Below are 25,418 nucleotides of genomic sequence, written 5' to 3'. Positions count from 1 at the left end.
TTACCTGTTTTAACCATCAAAATTGTTTTGTTTTGTTGGTATAAATAATTGGATTTGAGTTGATTCAGTGATTCTTTTTTATTTGAATGAAACCAGTTAATTTAGATGTGACCATTTTTAGGTTACCATTTGTTTTTCAGTGCAGATTAATTTCCATTTCAGCTGATGTCCAAACAAGCACAATTATTTTTCAACCACCTGTCTTGTAGAGACAATTTGTTCCCTGTTTATCCTCACTGAATATCCTGTTTCACAGTAAAATGGGTGAATGCTTTTTGATGTTGACTTTTGCCCATTTCATATACTGTAAGTCATGAAATCACTTTCTCTAGCAGTATCCTCAGTGTTGTGGATAAAGTACTCTATTTAAGATGTATATGCAATATTGAATATATGCATTATCATATGTATAAAACATCAAATATATGAAGCACAAATAGGACAACGGAAATCCATTAGATTTCCAGCATGCAATGCAGTAGCTTCACTATGACTTACACAATGACAAAATTTTAACATGATTGGGATGATCTTTCCATTGGGTTTTATAGGTAATGAGCATGAGACTTTACTTACCTATTACTAAGACAATAAGCAAGAAAAAAATGCATATATATATATATATATATATATATATATATATATATATATATATATATATATATATATATATATATATATATATATATATATGAACAGTACAGACCAAAAGTTTGGAAACATTACTATTTTTTAATGTTTTTGAAAGAAGTCTCTTCTGCTCATCAAGCCTGCATTTATTTGATAAAAATACAGAAAAAACAGTAATATTGTGAAATATTATTACAACTTAAAATAATAGTTTTCTATTTGAATATACTTTAAAAACATAATTTATTCCTGTGATGCAAAGCTGAATTTTCAGCATCATTACTCCAGCCTTCAGTGTCACATGTAACATCCAGTCTATCACATGATCATTTAGAAATCATTCTAATATTCTGATTTATTATGAGTGTTGGAAACAGTTCTGATGTCTAATACATTTGATGAATAAAAGGTTAAAAAGAACTGCATTTATTCAAAATAAAAAATAAAAAATCTAATAATATATATTCTAATAATATATTTTCTTTACTATCACTTTTTATCAATTAAACACATCCTTGCTGAATAAAGGTATTGATTTTATAAAAAAAAAAAAAAAAAATTACTGACCAGTAGTGTATATATTGTTATTACAAAATATTTATATTTTAAAAACATAGCTTTTTTTTTTTTTTTTTTTTTTACTTTTTATTCATCAAAGTATCCTAAAAAAGTATCACATGTTCTGAAAAAATATTAAGCAGCAGAACTGCTTCCAACTTTGATAATAAATCATCATATTAGAATGATTTCTAAAGGATCATGTGATAATGATCCTAAAAATTCAGCTTTGCATCACAGAAATAAATGATAATTTAAAGTATAATAAATTTAAAAACAATTATTTTAAATTGTAATAATATATCACAATATTACATTTTTTTTCTGTATTTTTGATCAAATAAATGCAGGGTGATGTCAGCATACCACCATGAAGGACAAACCACATCCAACAGGAGTATTTGTTGATGCAAGAGGAAGCTGATGTGAAAGGGATGTCCAGGTGCTAACTTGGATTGTATCCAAAAAACATGAAACCACAGCTGGTCAACTCAATGCAGAATTAAATGTGCACCTCAGCTCTCCTGTTTCCACCAAAACTATTCTTCGGGAGCTCCACAGGATCAGTATACATGGTTGGGCTGCTATAGCCAAACCTTTGGTCACTCAATGTCAATGCCAAACATCGGCTTCAGTGGTGCCAGCAGTAAAAATCTTGGGTTGTGGACAATGTGTAACATGTATTGTTCTCTAATAAGTCCATCTTCACTGTCTTTCCCACATCTGGGAGATTTATGGTGTGGAGAAGCCCCAAAGAAGCATACCACCTGGACTGTTGCATGCCCAGAGTGAAGCATGGGGGTGGATCAGTGATGGTTTGAGGTATGATAACATGGCATTTCCTAGGCCCAATACTTGTGCTAGATGGGCGCATCACTGCCAAGGACTACTGAACCATTCTGGAGGACCATGTGCACCCAATGGTTCAAGCATTGTACCTTGAAGGTGGTGCCGTGTATCAGGATGATAATGCACCAATACACACAGCAAGACTGGTGACAGAGTGGTTTGATGAACATGAAAGTGAAGTTGAACATCTCCCATGGCCTGCACAGTCACCAGATATGAATATTATTAACCCAGTTTTGGGTATCAGGAAACGTTTTCCTCCACCAGCATCACGTAGTGACCTGGCCACTGTTCTGCAAGAGGAATGGCTTAAAATCCCTCTGGCCACTGTGCAGGACTTGTATCTTCCATTCCGAAGACAAACTGATTCTGTATTGGCTGCAAAAGGAGGCCCTACACCATATTAATAAATTATTGTGGTCTAAAATTAGCTGTTTTAGTTTCATTGTCCAAGCCCTCTGTGTGTGTGTGTTTAATTGTATATATATATATATATATGATAGAGATGTCCAACCCCTCTGTGTGTGTGTGTGTGTGAGTCGCGGGGTGAATGAGAACACAGATTCGGTACGGCTGGTAAGTGCCCTGGAGGGTGATTTATTTACACACAACACACGTGCTTGGGTGACTGGTGCAGGCTTCCATGCTGTGCTCGTGGGGTGCAGTGCTGTGGTGAATGTTGCTCTCCTGGGCCACCGTCAGGTTTAGTGTTCTGGGGTGTGACCTCTTGGATACTCTGGCTTTTGCCGGTGGGAACGAGCTCCAGGTGCCCGCTCTCACCCAGGATCATCGCCCTGGTTCAGGGTGTCTGGGGGTGGAACCGGGATACTCGCCACATTCCCTGCCTCCCCAGTCATCACACTGGTTCTGTGGGGATACACACAACTTGTTGTGGGGGCATTATGGGAGGGGAATTTGATGTTACCTGCCAGACCTGCTCATCTGAACCAGCCCTGGGAGAGTCCATCCACATTCCCATGGTCGGCCCCGGCCCGATGTTGCACCTGGAAGCAGAAGTCCTGGAGTGCAAGGAACCACCGGGTCACCCGGGTGTTCGTGTCTTTCACCTGGGACATCCACTGGAGTGGGGTATGGTCTGTAACGAGGGTGAACTGGCGGCCCCAGAGTTAGTACTTCAACTCCAGGACTGCCCACTTTATGGCCAGGGCCTCTTTCTCCAGCGCTGCGTACCTGGTTTCCACAGCAGAGAGTTTGCTTTTGATGTTGATATAGGGGTGGTGTTGTTCATCTCAGTGCTGGGATGGGAGTGATCTTATGCTTGGTCAGTGGTGGTGGGTGTTTTGGTTTTGGTGTAAGCCGAAGTCTGGGCCGTGTAGGATGGAGGAGGACGTCAGGTCCGTCTTCAGGGTATGAAAGGCGGTTTCTGCTTCCGGGGTCCAGACTATCACCTCCGGCTGCCCTTTCCTGGTCAGGTCTGACAGGGGGCAGGCTATAGAGGAGAAGTTAGGAATAAAGCACCGATAGTAGCCCGCCAACCCCAAGAATGCTCGTACCTGGGTCTTGTTAGCGGGACGTTGGAACTTCTTCACCGCCTCAACCTTTTTCTCCTGTGGCATCATGAGCCCTCTTCCAATTTTGTAACCCAGGTACTTGGCTTCGGTGAGGCCGAGGTGACACTTCTTGGGGTTGGCAGTCAGGTCAGCCCACCGGAGCTCCGTCAACACCCTCCGTAGATGCTCCATTTGCGTCTCCCAGCTCTCGGATGCGTCCAGGTTGGCATCTTGATGGGGCCCAGACGTCCCTAGAATGGCGGTTGCCCCGCAAAGGGAAATCCGAACCGGCCATGGGAGTCGGTGTCGCCATGCACCCTTTGGTGAGGTAGTGTGGCAGCTAGCCGGTGGAGACTTTTGTTGTGGGACCGTGGTTTCACAGGAAAGTTGTAGGCTCTGTGACTTTTGTTTGGGCTGTGGTTTCACCAGGGTAGGTTGCACTAGGGTGACTGCACTGCCGGAATCCAACATGGCCCAGACGGGATTCCCTTCCTGGTGCAGGAGGCACCCAGTCATCCAGGCTCAGGCTGACGGCACTGGGGGTTCAGTGGCCATTGGTTCACTGACTGGGTCGGGGACCGCTGGCCTGCTGACTGGACGCGGTGCACCTTTGAGCGGACGCCGCTCCATCACCCTTGGTGGGTCAGGCTGACGGCACTGGACGGGATTCCCGTCTAGCTTCACCATCCGGCTGGGCCCCACGGAAGTTCCTTCCTGGTGCAGGAGGCACCCAGTCATCCAGGCTCAGGCTGACGGCACTGGGGGTTCAGTGGCCATTGGTTACTGACCCGGCCTGCTGACTGGACGCGTCACCTTTGAGGCGGGGCACCCTGCGGCCCGTAACAGCCTCAGCGGGCGGGGTGGTGTTCTTTGTTACTTGGTCAGCGGTCGGTGACCCGGTGAGGAGCCACTGACCTTCTCTGCTACTTGGTCAGCGGTCGGTGTGAGGGGCCACAGGTGAGGCAGTCGAGCGATGTACGTCCACTGATAGAATTGTTGAGTGGCACACAATGGGTACAGCCCCACCCGGGCAAGAATCTCGGCCTTAAGCTCACCATACTGTTCATTCCAGGGTGCCTGTAGGGCATAATAGGCTCGCTGTGCCTTTCCAGTGAGAAAGGGGGCGATGATGCGGGCCCACTCCTCCGGAACCCACCCCTCTTGGGCTGCAATAACCTCAAAGATGTGGAGGTAAGCTTCAATGTCATCGTGCTCCGTTAATCTGACCAGGCACTGATGAGCATTGACGGGCGATTCCGGGAGGGGCACTCGCCCCGCCACGCTGGCCTGCAGTTGTTCCACGACTCGGTCAGTATACTCTTGTCGAGCGGCGAGTCACTCTGTGAACTGCTACTGGTGGGCTGAGAACTGAGTCAGGCAGCGGATGATCTCTTCCATTTACCGTTAGAGGAGAGAGCGGTTCTCCTAGATGAAACAGAGAGATCGTTAAAATAACCTGGCGATCACACGTCTGGGTCTCAATTCACCTGATATGCCCGCATTCTCCACCATATGTCGGGGGGATGAATGAAAACACAGACTCGGTACGGCTGGTAAGTGCCCCGGTAAGCTCCAGGTGCCCCGCTCATCACGCACAAGTGTTTTGACTGTGTGATCAGTGTGGGGGCGGGCCCCCCAGGGCAGTGCTGATCTGGAACTGAGATACTTGCCACTATATATATATATATATATTATATATATATATATTGGTAGATTTGAAACATCAGATTTTAAATCTGAGCGGAATTTTGTTAGACATCAATTGAATGTAGAGCAGGAGATAATAATTACATCTGAAGAAGTTTGTAGGACCTTTAAAAGGGTTAATACAAGGAAGGCAGTGAGTCCTGATAAAATAACTCTTTAAGGAGTGTAGGGAGGAATTTAGTATTATTTACAGTCATCTGTTTCAAGTGTCTGTGGAGACATGCTATGTACCTAGTGCCTGGAAAGTCTCATTTATAGTGCCTGTGCCAAAAATATCAAAACCAGCAGTTTTAAATGATTATCGTCCAGTAGCTCTGACATCTACTGTTATGAAGAGTTTTGAAAAAGAAGTGTTAGATCGTTTTATTTGTGAGGTGCAAAATAAACTTGATCCTTTGCAATTTGCATATAGGAGGGGGAGGAGCACAGAAGATGCCATTTTGTATATGCTGTATAGACTATTGTCATCTTGAACAACCAAAGCAATATGCCCGTGTTAAGTTCATAGATTTCTCATCTGCATTTAACACAGCATACGACCACATATTCTAATAGACAGATTGTTTAAGCTGGGTGTGAATAGTAGTCTCATTAGATGGGTTGAGTCTTTTTTGACTGATTGATTACAGTGTGTTAAAGGTAAACTCTGCTTTGTCTTCCCCTATTGTTACCAACACAGGGGTCCCACAGGGAAGTACTATCTCCCCAGTTTTATTTACCCACTAAACAAATGAATGGATAGGCTCTTCATCTGATGTTTTCAATGTTAAATATGCAGATGATATGGCAATTGTTGGTTTGATTACTGAAGATGAAGTGGAGTTTCGTAGATGTATGGACGAGTTTGTTGAATGGAGTCAATCCAGTTTCCTCCATTTAAACACTAGTAAAACAAAATAAATTATTTTTGATTTTAGAACAGGAGGTGATACACACCAACAAATAACTGTCTATGGTGAATGCATTAAAGTAGTAAACGAATATGGATGTTTAGGAACAGTTATTGAGGAAAAATTGACATGGGGTGTAAATACAGCAGCCATTTATAAGAAAGGGCTGCAACGATTGTATTTCATGCATATAAGCTTCGGCAGTTTAGTGTGGATACACATATACTGGTTCTTTTCTATTGCTCATTTGTGGAGAGTATTTTGACTTACAGTTTTATTGCTTGGTATTTCTCACTGTCTGTGGTAAATAAGAACAAATTAAATAAGATTGTTAATATGGTTAGCAAGATTGCAGCTAAACAGCAACATAGTATGACATCATTATGTGAATCTCGAGTTGTGAGAAAAACCCATGTTATTCTTTGAGATAAATCACACCCTCTTTATGGTGAATATGAGTTGTTACTATCTGGTCGAAGGTATAAGGTACTGTTACTACGGACTGCCCATGAACAAAGATCGTTTATATTCTCCAGTATCACTCTGTTAAATAAATTCTTGTGATATCACAGTTGTCATTGCACACCTTTGCATTGGTGATTCTGCCATTGTGAGAGTGAGGTTTGTTTTCAATGTTGGTTGAATTTGTAATGTGTAATGTTCAATGTGTTGTAATTTGTTGATGTTTGTTTGTATTTGATCATTATTATTGATGACTGAAGGGTGCCAAAGATGCAAAAAGATTTCTGTAAGGACAATAAACTAGACTAACTGATTAAGATTACAGAACATACTGTGCTCAGTGACACATATTGAAAACGTCTCAGGTTACGTATGTAACCATGGTTCCCTGAGAAAGGAATGGGACACTGCATCCTCTAGAGGTCACTATGGGGAACGCCTTCAGTGTGACATGTGCCTGAAGCTTTCATCTAAACATGACAATAACACTGGCCGGCAACAGCCTATGACGTCGTTACCCAGCGTGACCACAGTATAAAAGGGTGCAGAGAGAACACATCATCTACCTCTTCATCTGAATCTTGTGTCTGAAGCATGGCAAGGAAACTAGAGGACACAGTGTCTCATTCCCTTCTCAGGGAACCATGGTTACATACGTAACCTGAGACATTCCCTCCTGAGGGAACTTTGAACTGCATCCTCTAGAGGTCGTTATGGGGAATGGTATACCCACACCGCCATGCTGAGAGGAGTGCAAGTCAGAAACCACTGCGAGCACTATGTACCAACTCTGCTATACCCATGGGAGTTGCCCCTAGGATGCCTTGACGGCTGTCAGTGACATTATCCCTTCCAGTCAAGTTAGTTGTTAAGGACTGGGCTGGGACACCCGAGCCTAGGGCAGAGCTCAAAGGCTTGGAATCAGAGGATTCCACTGAGGGGATACGTCCAGGTGCCTAAAAACTCACCCCGACACTGGCCTGTCACCCAGGGGGCTACGACCAGTTCTGAATAAGCCTGCTCAAGAACTGGCTTGACCGATCCTTGGTAGCAACACCCTGCTTCAGAAATGTATCAACAGGGATACATAAGTTGAGTTGAGCCCAAGGAGAAAACCGACTAACAGGAACAAGGCTGACAGCACATAACCCTTACCATACAGGATTTTAGACAGCATGCAGAATGCTTAGCGTGCACCCTTAACACAATGTGGGCTTAAGAACTTTAGAAAGTGCACAGAAGCACAGCGTGTGCCCTTACCATAGCATGGATTTAGAAACACTGTTACTAAGGGGCAACCGAAGCTTTCTTCACAACCAAAGACTACGAAGCTTACTTGACTGTGGCTTGCCCGGGGAGTGACAATTAATTCAGTCGTACTGAGAGCTCATGTAGATTGAAAGGCGTATCTCATAGAAAAACCTTCCATATGAGGGGAGTATCACCAACTCGACTGAAGTAGTCACAGAACAGACCCCGAGCATCTGTTCATGTACAACTAGAAGGGGTGTAACACCCAGCTCTCAGATCGAGAGGGGACGCCAACGCCTGACTGGGAAGCAGCGTGCTCATAGATAACCCTCCAGGGTGAGGGAAGCACTGCTGAGCTCACCAAGAGAACAGTCTAAGAGGAAGGCAAAGTCCTGACATGCTACCAAGCAGAGTTCACAGAGCAAAGGATTCGACTGTCCAATGAGAGGGACTCAGTGGCTCAGAAGGGAGCAGCAAGCTCACAAGAGACCCTCTATGGTGAGGGGAGCACAGCGATCTCGACCAAAAGAAGTAAACCCACCAGGGAGGCAGAAAGTAGCCCAACAAATCTGGCATGGCTGCTGAACGGAGCTCACTGGAGTGGAGGCCCAACTCTCAAAGTAGGAGAGGAACTTCAGACGCTCGATTTGGGAGGGGCGTGCTCATAGGTGACCCTCTAATGGGGGAGCACTGCTAAGCTCAACCAACAAAGGGATAGCAGCCTAACGGTGAGGCAGAGAGAGGCCTAGCAATCCGAGGCTGCCACTCAATAGGGCTCCCAAAGTAGAGGACCTAACATAAGGAGGCCTCAGATGCTCAAATGGGAGCAGCATGCTCAGAGGAACCCTCAAAGGTGAGGGGAGCCTTGTTAGGCTTGGCTAAGAGAGGGCAACCTATCAAAGAGGCAGCAAGTGGCCAAACCATCTGATGTCGCTGCCACAGAGCTCAAAGAGCAGAGGGCTCGGCCCTTAGCAAAAAAAGGGAGACCCAACTTGACTGAGGCAATCATTAGCTCAGGGCAAAGTACCTAGCTCTCAAGAATAGAGAGGAGGACTCATGTTATCTGCCCAGGACTGGCGAGCTCATAGAAGACCCTCCTCAGTGAGGAGAGCACGGTCATGTCCAGGGAGCAGATGATCGCAGATGGGACATCAGAAACGGGATCCAGCTTAAAAAAGGGATCACACATCCTAACAGGGAACAACAGGGTCCCAGCATAGAGGCAACTGACCAAGGATGCAACAGGAACTGGTCTAACACTCAGTATTGTTGTACATGGAGTTCTTGGAAGTAGCAATCTCAGCTCTCAAGCTGAGGCAGGCCCTCAAAGAACATCTGGGAGTAATAGGCTCGCAGCTAACCCTCGCAGTGAGGGGAGCACTTCTAAACTTGACTAGAATGCAGCGCTAGATTAGAAGGGCAGTCTAGCAAGGCCCAATAAGAGACCATCAGCCAATGCAGCGAAGCGCATCTCGATAGAGAGTATCCCGTTTGACCAGGCTTAAAGAGAACCTGTAGAGGCAATAGGACCCAACAACCCATTCATGCCTACAGAGCTACTGCTCTTCAGAGCCGAGGCACTCAGGAATGGTTTCCGCAGAAACACATCTCACTCATACCTCAGGGAACACAGCGTACTCAAGCCCACTCCACGAAGGGGTGATTCACTGTTTCAACCATAACGACATATGAGTAGTGCGTCCTGACCGGGGCAGCTTTTCGTAGGGAACATTCAGCCCAGACATCGAGGAGCAAGTCATAAAGCATTATACTCCAAGAAAATACTCAGCCTGAATGAAGGTCACACGAGTCCTGATACAGCAGCATAAAACTAGGGACCTGATGGCTGAAAAGGCTCCCACTGAAGCCCAGCGACTTGGATGCGCGGTCCAGTGGGCATGAAGCAGAGATATAGGGCTAACATCCAGCCTGGATCCAGTACCGAGGGGTGAAAATATCACCATGATCGGTCAACAGCGAGATGTTCTGACTTCAGCATGGGAGGTACTCGCAAAGGTCCTAACCCTAAAACACAGTCAGAAAAACAGCAACAGGTCCAAGTACCACTGCAGAGAAAACTAGTTTTATTGAATTCACATAAACTAGCAATAGAGTGGATGAAATGGATCATACCAACCACGGCTCCTGCGCATGACTCAAACTCACAAGTGTTATCTGAAGGTGAAGTCCAAAGATCACTTGGGTTCCGAAGCAATTGGTTGGTAGTTCTATGGGAATTAGTAAGTAGTTATATGGATCATAGGTCCAGTATGAGAGACTGTAATGCGAGCCCAGGAAGCTCCTACCTAACCTTGGTCAGGTGGAGGGGATGGTGGCTTCAGGACCCCTCTGTTCTTCAGGCTCAGACCTGGACCTTCACGAAATTAAGGATTTAAAGGCAGCCGAGCGCATCTTGGCCTCCTTAAACTTCTCGACAACCATCTTGACGGAAGTGCCGAAAAGCTCAGAATGGGAAACTGGCGCATCAAGGAAAAAGCCCTTCTCTTTCATCCCAGTATCCACCAGGTTCACCCACAGATGCCTCTCCGTAACCACCATGGCCGCCATAGATCTGCCAATGGCAGTGGCAGTCTGCTTAGTGGCACGGAGAGCGAGATCTGTGGTGCGACACAACTCAGCCGTCTCATCAGGGGGAAAACCCTGGCCTTTATCCAGGTCTTTCAACAGGTCAGCCTGATAAGCCTGAAGCACTGCCATGGCGTGCAACGAAACTGCAGCCTGACCTGCTGCTGCGTATGCCCTGCCATTCAAAGGGGTTTGGATGGCAGGGAGGGAGCCTTAAGGGAAGATGTCTCACCAACAGAGAAATAGCTAGCTAGTGTCTCTTAAATAGAGGGCATCTTCTCATAATTGTTCTCACGCATGCCCTTAATATTGGCATAACTAGTATGCTGAAACCTATGGATGCGGGATGAAAACAGAGTTTTCCAAGCCTTCTCGATTTCCACATGGAGATCAGGAAGAAATGGAAGGCTCACTTGAGCTGAAGGGCTATGATCAGAAAGATAACGCTCATTGAGGTGGCCTCAAGCCACTTTCTTAACCCACTTCCACGCATTCCATAACCTCAAGCAACTTAGTGTATGATGGGTAGGAGGAATGAGAGGACTCAGTCTCAATCTCTTCATCCTCATCCGACATCTCCTGCTCTTCCTGGTTTGGAGTCAGTAGAGCACTAGCCGCTGGCTCAGATGATGTAAGAGAAATAGCATCGTCATCCAGCAGCTCACGCTCATCCACAACTGACTAGTGCGAAAGGGAAAGACCCTCTCTCAACTCATCAGCTAGGTTCACCTGCGAACCCCACAAGATCATTTTCCTCTGTGCCTCAGCAGTGGTAGGTCCTGAACCGCGGGGAGCTGATGGTTGTCTCTCTTTCCTCGAAAACAGAGACAAATGAGAGCGGAGCTTTTTCATTGAAATCGCGTTCATGCTCTTCACCCAAACAGAAAACGCAAAGATCTTATGCGTCATCAGGTGGCAAATAACGAGGACACGGATCCACACACTTCTTAAATGCCTTACTCCTGCTCCTTAAACGCTATACTGTGGTCGCGCTGGGTTAGGATGTCATAGGCTGTCGCCGGCCAATGTTATTGTTGTGTTTTTAGATGTATGCTTCAGGCACTGGTCACGCTCAAGGTGTTCCCCACAGCCACCTCTAGAGGACACAGTTCGAAGTTCATCAGTCAGATTTTCCCAACCGGATGTTTCAGCTGACAGCACTGACAACAGTATTGTTACATAGCCTAGAGAAAGTTTTGGGAAGTGCTTTCCCATTGGCTGATTTCTCATATGTTTTTCATGAGTTTGGGGGCTTCTGTGCACGTTAATAAGCAGCTTTATGTTGGAGATTCATCTTAGCCTGGCACCCGAAACCTGACACTGACATCCCAGCTGAGAGAGAGAGAAAGGATCATCACTGCCACACGACCCGCACACAGGCACACACACACATATGGTATTTGTGTGTGTGCCTGTGTGCGGGCCGTATGGCAGTGATTGTGTGTGACATACACACACATAGACACACACATAGACACACACACACACACACACACACACCGTCCTAATGTTCCCGCAAAGATAGTAGAAACAGAAATGTACTACTTTGTGGGGTCCTGTAATCGAACCCCACAAAGACAACATCTCTAAAGTAATAATAAAGAATGTTTTATAGAATGTTAAAACTCACTATTTGTATGGACCTAACCTACACTAAACCTAAACCTACCCCTCACAGAAACCTATCCTTAATCCTACCCATCACAGAAAACATTCTTATATATGAGAATGTTATAACATTCTTATATATACATATATAAGAATGTTTTCTGTAAGGGGTAGGTTTAGGTTTAGTGTAGGTTTATATACAATAGTATATCTAGTCATTTTACAGTCTTATATAAAAGATCATATCTTTGTGGGGTCTGATTTAAGGACACCACAAAGACAACTTTATTTATTTTACTATCTTTGTGCAGTCCTTCCGTCCTCACAAAGTAGTCAAAACAAGTTTGCATGCACACACACTCACACACTCACGCACACACACCATACCGCTGCCCATGGCTGCTGCGCTATCATTACTCCACACAGGAAGTATGTGAGCGTGGGTTTGAAGATCCATAAGCCTGTTCTTCAGGGCCACTGGTGGACTGGGGGCGTTCACATATAAAGAAAAGACATTTCCTTACATCCACAGGCTTTCAGTCTGAACAGGAAAAGCCCTTGTCAAAAACACGGCTCCACAACCACAATGTCTAATTAAGTTGCCCTTAAACAGCAAGCAGCCATGTTCACCACAGCATCATGACAGATGTTGAAGATTTATAATGAATTCCCACACTGAAATATCGCTGTCCATGTCCACCTGCCTCCACAGAACAAGCTATATTTACGTAGTTTTGTAAATCACTCTGTCAGCTCGAACCTTCTCATTTGTAAGTCACCTTGAAATCACCAAAGTAGCATCATATGAGGACAGAGACATAATACTTGTTCATATTAAATATTAGCACTCATGAATCATATTATACCCTATTATATAACCTATATTAAACATTACACTGTAAGAAAAAAAAAAAAAAAAAAAAAAAAACGAGAAACAGCTACTATCAATTTACTGGATTTTTATCCAGTTGGGGCCTATTTTTATAGATGTTTCTTTGAGTGTATAAAAAATGAAAGGCTGTGCTATATTCTGAGTATTTTGTCACAATACAGCAGATTCTATTCACTGTCTCATTACAATTGTAAAAGAGTTAGTATATAATAATGTTGAGGCAAATATTGATAAAATCATCACGCATAAGAATTTTGTATATTAAATTGATTGGCGATGTGTTTCCGCTAGTAGATCTAGTGCTGTCATGTTAACTATAATCAACTTAATATTGCATGTGCTAATTTTGTGCATGTGCTCTTGCCCTTGGACCAATGTTTGTTATGATACTATTGTTTTATTTGTAATAGTCTTTCAAACCTGTAGAAACAAATGACTGATTTTAAACAATTACTGCAATGTAACAACATTCTGACCATGTAGCCAAAAAGATTGAACGAAAACAATCAATAGACATGTTCAATCAATGTTAAGGCTGTGTGATGCCGTATATTTGAGCCCCAAATCAATTAAAACAGAAAAGACTGTTCAGCTGAGAAACAAGGTTGGTCACGGTTGATAAAGCTCAGTCATCAGTTCATGCAAATTTAAAGAGAGTTGAGTCAGAAAATTAATTTAGCATAGAACTATTGTTTGTTTAGAAAAGGGCTGCAGTGGGTGATGCTTTCAGCCTGAAGGGCAGAATATCTTTCTATTAAGAGTATTTTAAGAAAGATCCTTGACCTGGTGGGAAAATAACCAACATACACCCACTAAAGTCCACACAATTATATTGTACTGCCAGATTAATGCGTTCATCTAACTTAATGGAGAAATCTTTGAATGTTTGTTCTTTGAGCAAGTCTAGTCACAGCACTTTCTCTATTATTTTATTACTAAAGGATCCAGAGTTGTCACAGAATGTGACTCAGCAGTGAACTATAGGCTACTACACACCTCTGTAACACAGAGATATCATCGATTCAGCAGAATGCCATGGAAACTAGCCCTGGACACAACACTATTTTATCTCTGATGTCTTGCAGAGACCAAGAAACCCTAGGAAATATGAAGTGTGTGATGTGTCGTGCTGAAGCTCAAGTAGAAGCATTTATTGAGCAGCACATGTGAGTGGGAATGAGGAGATAGAAGTACAGTAGGAGAACACTCACGCGATTGATAACGCAACTACCAGCAATTAATTTCATTGACACAAGCCATTTTCCCTCAGTCATCAGTCAGTTAACTAGTTGATTTAAGAGATATGCAAGCCATTAAAAGCACAGTCAGCATGGGAGTTAGAATGGGATACTGTTTGTTGCATGTTTAAAATAGTTATGTCTCTGTCCTTATTTTGGCAGCTGAATTGATATTAGTGTCAGTTCATTTGTCACTAACGACATGGGAATTCAGTGTGGGATGCAGCTTTCCATGCAAACTTTACACAGCGTACATACCGCACTCTGTACATATGAGCACTGTTATTCTGTTGTTTTTTTTTCATTTAGTTTACATTTTTTTTTTTTGGGTATGCATTGTGTTTTAGTAGAATGCTTGTTTTTTTTTATGTGCATTTTTTTGTTGCATTTAGACATTCAGTCTCTGTAATGATTAAGCATTTATTTTGTTCCTTTTACTGTAGTCCCACACGGAGCACGGTGACGTACAGATGTGCATTAATGCAGGTGTTCTCGTGTATTATCATCTGCATGTGCTGCAGTGCCCAGCAAATACCCACAGTGCTTTATGTGTAGGGTTTCCATGGTGATCTATTTTTATCCACAGTGAAAAATCTAGGCATTAAAATATGCAATAATGTAGGCCCTCTCGCTCCCTCTCTCTTTTAAAAGGGTACTTTTTGAATTTCATATCAAGTGCATGAGCATATTCAAATATCTCCAGTGAAAACTGATAAAGATTCCAGCACGGTTTGAGCTGCAGCTGTATAAATAGCTGTGAGTGAGCTAATGTTCACACAAAGTGCAAAAAATCAATATTTCATCATTCTAAAGCACACTTACTCCCTGCTCGCCATCTATATTAGTCCCAAATACACAGCGCTGCATGATGAGTGTGTATGTGTCCTGGTTTTACACCCTAATTAATATGATATTCAGTGGTCTCATAAGTCCCCAGAGCGTGTGGATTCACTCTTGTTCAGTGAGTAACGAGGTCAGCTTCACTCCATTCTGCTCTTTATCTTAATGCTGATTCCATTGTGTCACAAACTCATCTAAAAATGCAGTGTGCTTTAAAATGCAGGCTCTTTAGGTTTAGAGGTGATAAACTGGTCGTAGAACATTCTAAAACTAAATCATTTACTCATCTGTTGTTTCAAACATTTACTCATCTGTTGACTAACAGGCCGTCCAGAGGTTCTCTCCATTCCTGTCTAGTGTACTGAAGTCAGATGTGCTTTGTGTGAGAAAGATTTCGTTTGTTATCTGGTGAACTTCTTCCCCTCCATTGTAAAAAAGATGTACACTTTAGCATACTTTCAAATGGAGTACTTATTACAGAAAAGTGTGAACTGAATGTATTTCTGTATTTTTGCGGACACTTAATTGCATGCTCTTTACAAATTAAATTAAAACGTATTATAGTTTACATTTCTTTTAAATGCAGTTAGCTAAACTTTAGATTGTTTTATTGGACTTAATTACAACTTTATATGTAATTTCATAATTATTCTTTGAAATATGGTCAAAGTGTACTGACAAATGTACTGACAAGCATTTATGGTAAAAGTACTTTAATTAAAATTTCTTTTGAAACTTGTATGTCATATATTAAAATAGATTTGTAATTACACACTTGTAATGAAGAAGTTGCAATTTAGTAAGAAACATTGTCAAGAAAGTGTCTCTCTTTAAGTACACTTAAGTTAAATTTTATTTAATCAATATTGTACTATCTTCAAGTACAGTTTTTTTTTTTTTTTTTTTTTTTTTTGAAGGGCTTTTCTGTTGCTTTGAAAGTTCTGTGATATGCAGAATATACAGTAGTATATATTACATGCAACAGAACTGCATATTTTAATGTTTTTTTTTTTCTTTCCCCTGCGTAATATCAAGGAAAGCTATTAATAGAGCCATAAACAGTGAACACGACTGACAGACTTATGTGCTCTTTAATGTTCACAGGCTTCCTTAGAGTCTAATAATAGCAGGCTCTGAAGTGCACGAGGCACCTTTATGAATCCATATTTGTGTTGCACACACAGTGATTTATTTTCTTTTCACTGTGGTTTTTATCACTGTAGCATGCTTGAGCCGTTTGCTGACACCTACTAATGACTGTGTTTATGACTCGCAGTCTAAACCGCATGAAACACTAACATATTTATATCTCCCCATGCTGTCTTCCTGTTCCTTTTAATAAAGCTTTAATGCCTTGATCACGTGATGACAGGCGTGCTCACGTGCTCTGGGCTCAGGGTTTGCTGAAGTACATGCCCAGCTCAGTGGCGATCACAGGAGATGTGCTATAGTTCACAGCTGGCGCATGATGATGAAAGTGACGCTGCACGGTTGGGACAGATGCTCCAGAGATCCCCTCCACACACACACACTCAATTAAGTTGGAATGTACAATGAGTCTATTTTTAGCACACTGTGCTATTTGCAACCTGTGCTTTTTTCCCAGTGGCCACCTTCAACTCCTCGTGTCACACGCTGCTTCCTTCTCTTGCTCTCTCTGAAACACAGACTCTGGAGTTCTCCATCTCTGGGCCGCTCTGGTTTCATGTTCCCACGGAAGCAGCCACCATCTTATTTCTCGCTGCTTTAGCTTGATGTCCACTTTTGGTGTCAGCCCTTGTCAGCTGAAGAATGTGTTTCCTCCATCCGCAGGAGCTGCTGGCATCAAAGCTATGCAGAAAATCTCAAGGTCAAATATAATACAGAATATGAAGAAATGTTGTTGTATTTACAGTATATATAGCAATGCTGCTGATATTTTGCAGTATGATGCTCAGTAAGATTTTTAAGAAATAAATTAATACTTTTATTCATCAAGGACACATTAGATTGATTAAAAGTGACAGTAAAGACATTTATAATGTAACAAAAGCTTCAATTTCAAATGCTGTTCTTTTACTTTATATTCATTAAAGAATGCTGAAAAAAGTATCATGGTTTACACATAAATATTGGACAATGATAATAAACAGAAATGTTTTTTGAGCAGCAAATCAGCATGTTAGAATGATTTCTGAAGGATCATGTGACACTGAACTTCTGAATGGTGGCGTATATTTTTGAGTATAGTGTAACATGACAAAACTCAGTGTCCTCCTTCTCATATCATAGTTGAGCTGTGAAGTATTTCCATTTTGTTAATCAGTTTGTAAACACATATGATTAAAATTCAATTCACTTATTTATTTTATTTTTGCACATTTTTATTGGCACAATAGAAACTGCTTTTGTTATTCAGCTTGAATTGTAGCTACTAGTTCTTTGAGCAGGAAGCTTTATCATAGTCTACCTATTTCATTAGCTTGTAGCTTAGCAAACTTCAGTTTCAGGACACTGATATTGTTGTGTTGGTGTGCATGAGGACTAATATAGAGCAGTGTGATCTTCAGAAGAGCGGTGCTCAATGACGAGCCGTAATGGCTGAACAGTGCTGATGGAGACACAAGCGGTCACAGCTGCTGGTGAATGCGGGCCAGACTTCTGTCTCAGAATCAGCACAGACAGCTGGATCCACAACCCAGCTGAACGAACACACGCGCAAACCCTGTTCATCAAGGACCCTGGAAAACAAGGCTTGGCCCGATCACGGTTTTCCAGCTGCTAGTGCCAGCTCTGAGCCCGAGCTCCTGAACGCACTCCAAGAGTGTGGAGATCCATGGCTTGTGTTTGACTGGAGCCTAGAGCGATGGACTGTGAGTCTCCGTGACAGCGCTCTGCATCAGTGCCATCTTACATCGATCAGTGAAGCGTTCTGAAGATTCTGTTTCCAGAGCTTCACATGCCCCACGTCAGGCTCTGTTACTAGATTATCCACAGGATCATAGAGTGTTTTTGAGTTTTCCCAAGTGATAATAGTACCCATGGCCTTTAATTTGCTTTCTCACAAAATGGCATTGCTTTTTTCTTGTCAGTTTAATATTTTTCAAAGTTTTCTACAGTATGTCTTTATAATATCATTGCGCCTCTGGTTGACTGTTTGCTGCTTAATTCCACTGTGGGTAAAGCATTTGAACTCAAACATGCTGTGAAGGAAGTGAAATTGTTGAATTCCCCATGATCCCCATGCCTTGTATCCCTAGTTTGGGGATGGTTAGATTTTTTTATGTTTTTGGAAAAAATCTTCTGATCTTCTGATCATCACAGCTGCATTTATTTGCAAAAATACAGTAAAAACAAATATTGCTATTATTGTTTTTTTTTTTTTTTATTTAAAATAACTATTTTCAATGTGAATATATTATAACACGTAACTTATTTACATTTTTACTTAATATATCTAAGGATATCAAAGACGTTTGATATTTTGAGCCGATTTTAGAACATTTGTCACACGTCTCCTAGCAACAAGGAGCACATTTCTGTATGAGTTCATTGTAGAAAGAACAACTTTAAAATCTGGTAGTCGTTTAGTGTGTGATGGCCATTCTTTCCTCTGTGAATGTTTACAAAGTCAGTAAGTGCATCATGTCAAGTGTTTTAAAATCTCTTCAATCGTGTACAAGTCGTGTAGTGTTTTCCAGTCTAAAAGGGATACTCCACCCCAAAATGAAAATGTTGTCATTAATCACTTACCCCCATGTCGTTCCAAACCCATAAAAGCTCAGTTTGTCTTCAGAACACAATTTATGATATTTTGGATGAATACCGGGAGGCCTGTGACTATCCCATAGATTGTAAATAACAGTTTCAAGGTCCATAAAAAGGTATGAAAGTCATCTTCAGAATACTCCATCTGTCATCAGACGTGCAATCTGGGTTATATGAAGTGACACTGTTATTTATTTGGCAGTCTATAGGACAGTCTCAAGCCTCCAGGTTTTCATCCAAAATATCTTAAATTGTGTTCCGAAGATGAACTGAGCTTTTATGGGTTTGGAACGACATGGGGGTAAGTGATTTATGATAAAATTTTCATTTTGGGGTGGAGTATCCCTTTAAGACTGGAAAACACTACACGACTTGTACACGACTTGAGAAATGCATCTTGTCAAAGTTAGAAGAATGGAAACTAGCCTAATTATTCAGGACTGCCTTCATATCAGTTGAGCAGCTGTTCATGCAGCTCACTGACTAGTGTGTTCTGCAGGCCTGTATCTCTGTAGCTGCAGTGCTGCTCTGAGCGTTACTGCAGAAGGGCTTTATGTAAGCGTGTAGATCAGCCAGCGCTGTGAGTCACCAGGGTAACTGGAGACTGTGGGTGACATGAGGGCCCAAACTTACGCAGAGAGATGGATTGCTCATTTAGAATTTGTGAGCACAGGATGTTAAGCCTTTTTCTGTTGCGGGGAAGAGAGAAGTTCCGTTCCTGAACTGAAGCTGGGGACTGAGATGCTCACAGAGCTGGAGAGTAGAGCCATCCATTAGCATTCATACTCATCTCAATGGCAGCTGGTCAGGTGGAGCAGGAGCGTCTGAGAATACACAAGCGTCACGCTGCTGGCTTTACTAATCAGCACTCAGCTCCACACTAATAATCGTACTTGGGACCAACTTTTAAAAAAAAAATATTTTTTTTTTTTTTTTATTCTTTTTTTAAATACTAATTTCTTTTCAAAAGACCTTAATGTTTTTTTTTTTTTTTTATATTATATTATATTATGTTATATTTTTTTTTTTTTTTTTTTTTTTTTTTTTTTTTTTTTTATTTTATTTATTATTTTTTTCCTGTTAAGATGAATTTTTTTTTCGGTGTGGTTTGTTTAGTTACAGTGTCGGCCAGCAGGGGCAAAATCTGACTGACTGCCTGAGCCAACATTAAAAATGCCCAGTTGCCATGGTTACAAATGACCTTTTGACCACACTCCCTCTGAAAACCATGAATGTATCAAACTGGCTGTATGTGAAGCTACTCTTCTATGACACAATCCCTCATGTTGCTTGTGTTGTGTTTTCTGCTGCTTTGTAAGGTTTGTCTTTGTTGTTTTCCCCCACAGGTTTGGATGGAGATGCCACAGATCTAGATAAAAGAAAAGAAGTCTTCGGGCAAAATCTTATACCTCCAAAGAAGCCAAAAAACTTTTTTTTACAGTTAGTGTGGGAAGCATTACAAGATGTGACCCTCATTATCCTGGAGATTGCAGCGCTGATCTCTCTGGGACTGTCCTTTTATCAGCCGCCTGGAGAGAGCAACGAGGGTGAGTATCTGCCTGTCATTACCCCCTTCTCTTTGTGTTTGATGAGGTGGCTTTCAGCTTTATGTGCCTGATTTCCCTTTGAAGTGAGCCGTTATTTCCTGTTTTACAATGAATGATTTGCAAAAGTAGTTTTTTCACTTCTTAATTTATAGATGTAATCAAGGGTTTTGGCTCCTAGCAGGGCTGCAGTTCTTGCGCCTCTACAAAGCCTTCACTTTCTAGGCTCCCCACAATCCAGTTGTCCTCCCTCATCAGTTAAAAGGAAAGTTCACCCATGTCATTCTAAACCTGTATGACTTTATTTGTTCTGTTCAACATAAAAGGAGATGTTTTGAAAAATGTGATTTTTTTTTATTGTTTAGCATTTCAATGTATAAACATCCTTTGAAATATCCTGTTTCATGTTCCACAAAGCAAAACAAAGTCATACAGCTTTAAACCAACATGAGGTTAAATAAATTCTGACAGAATTTGTATGTGGGGTTTGGTGAACTTTAATGTTAAGGTTAGTTAATATTAACCAGTAGTCAACAGCTGCTTTAAGCTGCTTTTGTTCTGTAGGTAATGCAGCCTTTCTAAAGTTTTGCCAATAAGTAATGTAGAAATATAATGCTTTGAAGGTGATTTGTGTATTTGTTTTTTTTTTTTTTCACTTTTTAAATAGTTTCGCATCTGCAGATGTGGACATATAAAAACACTGGCATATATATTTTTTTCAGCACACGGAGATGTGTTTGAGTCAGAGGTCGTATGCTGCAGAAGTTTGGTGTAACACTGCTGTTATATTGTATATCACAGTCATCCCAGAAAGTATGTCTTAAGACATGTTTTTATTGCGTTACATACAAACCAATCCAATGGTTTGCCCTCAAATACCGCACAAGCTCTTCTCAGATCTAACTTCACTCTGAGCCATTTTTTTACAGTGACTTCAAACTAACAGATGTCAAGGCGGTTTTTTTAATGGATGTCAAATTCCAAACATTCCCTCATGCCACTAAATCTGGCGCACATTGCATCTTATTCTGGCCAAGTACAGAGAAAAGCATTTGACTGACATGCAGAGCGAGCAACCGCAGTTAGTTTAGTTTTGATATGCTGTTTACAGACAGATTTATTTCAAAATACATGCTACCACTATATCAGAGCAACTATCAACACTAACCACAGACAATCACTGACGTTTTTCCTTTTCAACATTATGGCTTTTTTTTTTTTTTTTTTTTTTTTTTTGATGAAAAATGAGTTTGTCTTTCTTTGCAATAAATGACTTTGTATTTTACATGCAGTGACATTCAGACATTTTGAAGTGTGGCTGAAGTGTCCAAATGCACCAAAAAAGTCACCTGGAAATGGTATCATCTGATTTAACTGAATCCATCACTGAATCCACCTAAATAATTTTATTTTTACCAACAGAACTCATTTTATGCATTAAATCAGGTTTTGCATAAAACAATTGCAAGTTACCACTGTTTACAGTTTACTATTTTAGGTCGCTGTGTGTTTATATTATACAAGTTATATATAATATCTAGACCTGTTTTCTTTACTGGACGTCTGATGGCTGAACAGCACAGTCTCCATCAGCAGTGGTCAGCAGCTCTTGTCAGCGAGCATGACTGTGCATTCAGAGTGAGGGAATCCAGTGAAAGAACGCTCTCCAGGCCTCTAGAGTTAATGAAGTGTGCGCTGGAAGAATAACCTTTAGGTGAAGGCCATACATCAACCTGCTGGGCCATAAAATGTGCAATGAGCTCAAAAAACATTAAAGCAGCATAAAGAAGCGAACAGAATGCTGAGCAAGGGTTATCAATCACGATAATGCTCAAGGATTCAGTTACTCCAGGAATGGAAAAAGATCTTTTATTCCAGTGCATTCAGTGTGATGGAGCAGTTCTAGATCTGAGACAGAATAGCCCGCAAACTCCTGAAATGCTGCTGAATGATTTTCATGTTCATGTAGCCAGTTCATGTACAGTCAAGCGAAAAAGTGTTCTGGTGTGAATCAGGAGAGAAATCTGCACAGATCGAGCACCGTTTAAACAGCTCTAAACAAATATGTGACTGGATTTTGATCTTGATTTTGAGACAACAGGAGATGGACTTTTTCACTGGAGGAAGCGTTATTATGGGTTATGGACTCATATTTTAGTTAAAAACGTCTTATGGTGGATTTGTTTCAGCTTAATATATATATACTATATATATATATATATATATATATATATTATATATATATAGATATATATATATATATATATATATATATATATACACACAAGAATAGTTTAGAGACATTTTAAAACTTAACTTATTTATTTGTTTTTTTCATTTTCATTCTTTTTCTTTCTTTCAAAACGGAAAGAGTCCAAATGATCTTCTGTGGTGAAATAAGTGCTAATTTAGCTCGTGGATCCTGCAAATTGATGAGCTTGTGGTGAAGTCTGAGGAGTGTGTAGCAGCGCTGGCTGTTATCTAAGGGCCGCTCAGCACCGCGGACAGCTCCACACTCACAGCACACTGTGAAGCGCTTTGCTGCTAAATCTACCGAAGAGATCTGCACAGCCCTAATTTCAAATGCTGTTCTTTTACTTTATATTCATTAAAGAATGCTGAAAAAAGTATCATGGTTTACACATAAATATTGGACAATGATAATAAACAGAAATGTTTTTTGAGCAGCAAATCAGCATGTTAGAATGATTTCTGAAGGATCATGTGACACTGAACTTCTGAATGGTGGCGTATATTTTTGAGTATAGTGTACACATGACAAAACTCAGTGTCCTCCTTCTCACATATCATAGTTTGAGCCTGTGAAGTATTTCCATTTTGTTTAATCAGTTTGTAAACACATACTGATTAAAATTCAATTCACATTATTTATTTTATTTTTGCACATTTTAATTGGCACAATAGAAACTGCTTTTGTTATCAGCTTGAATTGTAGCTACTAGTTCTTTGAGCAGGAAGCTTTATCATAGTCTAACTATTTCATTAGCTTGTAGGCTTTAGCAAACTTCAGCTTTTTCAGGACACTGATATTGTTGTGTTGGTGTGCCATGAGGACTAATATAGGGCATGTGTGATCTTCAGAAGAGCGGTGCTCAATGACGAGCCGTAATGGCTGAACAGTGCTGATGAGAGACACAAGCGGTCACAGCTGCTGGTGAATGCGGGCCAGCCTTCTGTCTCAGAATCAGCACAGACAGCTGGATCCACAACCCAGCTGAACGAACACACGCGCAAAACCCTGTTCATCAAAGGACCCTGGAAAACAAGGCTTGGCCCGATCACGGTTTTCCAGCTGCTAGTGCCAGCTCTGAGCCCGAGCTCCTGAACGCACTCCAAGAGTGTGGAGATCCATGGCTTGTGTTTGACTGGATTCTAGAGCGATGGACTGTGAGTCTCCGTGACAGCGCTCTGCATCAGTGCCATCTTACATCGATCAGTGAAGCGTTCTGAAGATTCTGTTTCCAGAGCTTCACATGCCCCACGTCAGGCTCTGTTACTAGATTATCCACAGGATCATAGAGTGTTTTGATTTTTTCCCCCCAGTGATAATAGTACCCATGGCCCTTAATTTGCTTTCTCACAAAATGGCATTGCTTTTTTTCTTGTCAGTTTAATACTTTTTCAAAGTTTTCTACAGTAGTCTTTATAATATCATTGCGCCTCTGGGTTGACTGTTTGCTGCTTAATTCCACTGTGGGTAAGCATTTGAACTCAAACATGCTGTGCAAGGAAGTGAAATTGTTGAATTCCCCATGATCCCCATGCTTGTATCCCTAGTTTTGGGGATGGTTAGATTTTTTTATGTTTTTGGAAAAAAATCTTCTGATCTTCTGATCAATACCAGCTGCATTTATTTGCAAAAATACAGTAAAAACAAATATTGCTATTATTGTTTTTTTTTTTTTTTATTTAAAATAACTATTTTCAATGTGAATATATTATAACACGTAACTTATTTACATTTTTTTACTTAATATATCTAAGGATATCAAAGACGTTTGATATTTTGAGCAAGCCGATTTTAGAACATTTGTCACACGTCTCCTAGCAACAAGGAGCACATTTCCTGTATGAGTTCATTGCAGAAAAGAACAACTTTAAAATCTGGTAGTCGGTTTAGTGTGTGATGGGCCTTTTCCTGCTGTATTCCTCTCTGAATATTTACAAAGTCAGTAAGTGCATCATGTCAAGTGTTTTAAAATCTCTTCAAGTCGTGTAGTGTTTTCCAGTCTAAAAGGGATACTCCACCCCAAAATGAAAAAATTTGTCATTTAATCACTTACCCCCATGTCGTTCCAAACCCATAAAAGCTCAGTTCGTCTTCAGAACACAATTTATGATATTTTGGATGAAAACCGGGAGGCCTGTGACTATCCCATAGACTGTAAATAACAGTTTCAAGGTCCATAAAAAGGTATGAAAGTCATCTTCAGAATACTCCATCTGTCATCAGACGTGCAATCTGGGTTATATGAAGTGACACTGTTTATTTATTTGGCAGTCCTATGGGACAGTCTCAAGCCTCCAGGTTTTCATCCAAAATATCTTAAGTTGTGTTCCGAAGATGAACAAAGCTTTTATGGGTTTGGAACGACATGGGGGTACGTGATTTATGATAAAAAATTCATTTTGGGGTGGAGTATCCCTTTAAGACTGGAAAACACTACATGACTTGTACACGACTTGAGAAATGCATCTCGTCAAAGTTAGAAGAATGGAAACCAGCCTAATTATTCAGGACTGCCTTCATATCAGTTGAGCAGCTGTTCATGCAGCTCACTGACTAGTGTGGTTCTGCCAGGCCTGGTATCTCTGTAGCTGCAGTGCTGCTCTGAGCGTTACTGCAGAAGGGCTTTATGTAAAGTCATGATGTAGATCAGCCAGCGCTGTGAGTCACCAGGGTAACTGAGAGACTGTGGGAGACATGAGGGCCCAAACTTACGCAGAGAGATGGATTGCTCATTTAGAATTTGTGAGCACAGGATGTTAAGCCTTTTTCTGCTGCGGCAAAGAGAGAAGTTCCGTTCCTGAACTGAAGCTGGGGACTGAGATGCTCACAGAGCTGGAGAGTAGAGCCATCCATT

At 41.4% G+C, this 25,418-nt stretch overlaps 1 protein-coding gene across 14 annotated transcripts in view; it reads left to right on the top strand.

Moving 5' to 3' along the window:
- LOC109068241 (plasma membrane calcium-transporting ATPase 2-like) overlaps positions 1–25,418 on the top strand; it is a 98,828-nt gene that overhangs the window by 24,142 nt on the left and 49,268 nt on the right. For 8 of the 14 annotated variants that reach the window (XR_006161058.1, XR_006161057.1, XM_042765811.1 and 5 more), the window contains one exon: positions 20,116–20,316. The exons of the other annotated variants lie outside the window; for them this stretch is intronic. Coding sequence is in view for 6 of the 8 variants with exons in the window: in XM_042765811.1 (XP_042621745.1) it covers positions 20,116–20,316 (201 nt within the window). In the remaining 2 variants the exon portion in view is untranslated. The remainder of the gene's footprint in view (positions 1–20,115; positions 20,317–25,418) is intronic. 14 annotated transcript variants of the gene reach the window in all.

This window comes from Cyprinus carpio, chromosome A11 (genome assembly GCF_018340385.1).
Source record: "Cyprinus carpio isolate SPL01 chromosome A11, ASM1834038v1, whole genome shotgun sequence".
NCBI classification, from domain to species: Eukaryota; Metazoa; Chordata; class Actinopteri; order Cypriniformes; family Cyprinidae; genus Cyprinus; species Cyprinus carpio.
Note: the sequence above shows the minus strand (reverse complement) of the source record. Positions and strands in the feature narration are given on the sequence as shown.